Below are 1,812 nucleotides of genomic sequence, written 5' to 3'. Positions count from 1 at the left end.
TGAGGTTGCTGTGAGCTAGGCTGACACCACAGCACTCACTCTAGCCAGGGCAACAGAGTGAGACTCTGTCTCAAAAAAAAAAGAAATAGATATAGCAATGGCAAATAAAATATGGAAAAATTAAAGGAGAAATAAGTTAATAAACTTAAAATAATATCACATGTATTGGCTTATTTATTCCTCATGAAGAAATAGAGTGACTAAGAAAGGTATGAAAGGAGAAGGGGGGAAAATTGGTAAAATTATTGTTTTAAAAAAGCAAACCACAAATAAATGTATTTATTTGTTTTGTTTTTTGAGACAGAGTCTCGCTCTTTCATCCTGGCTAGAGTGCAATAGCATGATCATAGCTCACTGCAACCTCCAGCTCCTGGGCTCAAGGGATCCTCCTGCCTCAGCCTCCCAAGGAGCTGGGACTACAGGCGCACACCCGGCTAATTTTTTCTATTTTTGGTAGATGTAGGGTCTTGCTCTTGCTCAGGCTGGTCTCAAACTCCTGACCTCAAGAAAATCTCCCTCCTTGGCTTCCCAGAATGCTAGGATTACAGCATGAGCCACAGCACTCAGCCCAGAAACAAATGCATTTAGAACTTTAAGCTACAGAAAGGACTTTGAGGTGGCTTTTGGGTGTTTCCTGATATTGAGCCCCCACGTTCCCAAAGCTTTCTGAAATCTCCATGTGAACATCTACACTTTTCATTTTGAGACAGACCCCATCCCAGCTATCTTTGATAAGTGCTATATAAAGATATTTACTCTATAAATAAACTAGGACACTAAATAAAATGTGATTATCATTGCATTATTATCTCTAAATAATTAAATGATTCAGGGGTTGGTGATGAATAAACTTGGCAAAAAAATGGGGGTGGAGTATATATTTCCCAATTCATCTATAGGCTGTTTGAGGGTAAACACTCCTATTACTTGTATCCAACGAGCACAATGCCTGGCTCAATGGCCACCTACATAGGATGTGGCCAATAATATTTTGTTGATTTGATTTAATGTTGGACACTGTGAGGGAAAAAACATCCCACTTCTATTAAATCCCAAACTGTTTTTCTTTAATGATAAATATGCTTTCTCCTAAAAATCACTTGTTTTGTTTCAATTCTACACATCATTCATTACAACTTTTGTTTTATATTCCCTTTTTTTAATAGGAGAAGATCATGGAAATTAGAAAGCAATTAGGAGAAATGGATAACAAATTTAACCAGGTAATGACAAAATGGCTTTATAACTAAGGAGGAAAACAGTTCTTCAAAGATATCTCAGATTTAGAGAATTTCAGGGAATGGAATCTTAGATTCGATGAAAGATATACTCAGAATTTTAGACCTGGAAAGGAATTTACTGTCATTTAGACTGTACCTGCATTTTCAGAAAAAAAAAATGTCACCTCCAAAAGATGAAGTGATGAAGTGATTTGCCCATATTTCCAGATGAAAAGAACCAGTCTCACTCTTGCTCTCACATACATTTCTATATTTTTTTCTTCTAATGAAAGTAATGCATGCTTATTTTAATAATTAAAACATTATGGAACTATTAAAAATGAAAAATAATCCCACTCCCTCAAAGACAAACCCAATGAATATTTTAGTATATGTATATTCTTTCAAATTTTTCCTATACATATTTTTACACCTTGTTGTCATTGTTTTAATTGGATCATATTATATATGTTGTTTTACAACTTGCTTTTGCACTTAGCATTTTTTCTTCAACAATTTTCTATGCTAGTAGATGTCATTTTACCTTTTTCCCCGACTGCTATATAATGCATGTTTAAATTTATTAAATTTA

General features: G+C 34.5%; 1 protein-coding gene across 1 annotated transcript in view; it reads left to right on the top strand.

The window, feature by feature from the left end:
• The window catches only part of SMCO2 (single-pass membrane protein with coiled-coil domains 2), a 25,919-nt gene that overhangs the window by 1,234 nt on the left and 22,873 nt on the right, over positions 1-1,812 (top strand). The window contains 1 exon segment of the mRNA XM_012640963.1: positions 1,167-1,223. Coding sequence (XP_012496417.1) covers positions 1,167-1,223 — 57 coding nt within the window.

This window comes from Propithecus coquereli, unplaced genomic scaffold (assembly GCF_000956105.1).
Source record: "Propithecus coquereli isolate 6110/MARCELLA unplaced genomic scaffold, Pcoq_1.0 Scaffold16, whole genome shotgun sequence".
NCBI lineage: Eukaryota > Metazoa > Chordata > Mammalia > Primates > Indriidae > Propithecus > Propithecus coquereli.
The sequence above is the reverse complement of the archived record's forward strand: the minus strand, read 5'-3'. Positions and strand labels throughout refer to the sequence as shown.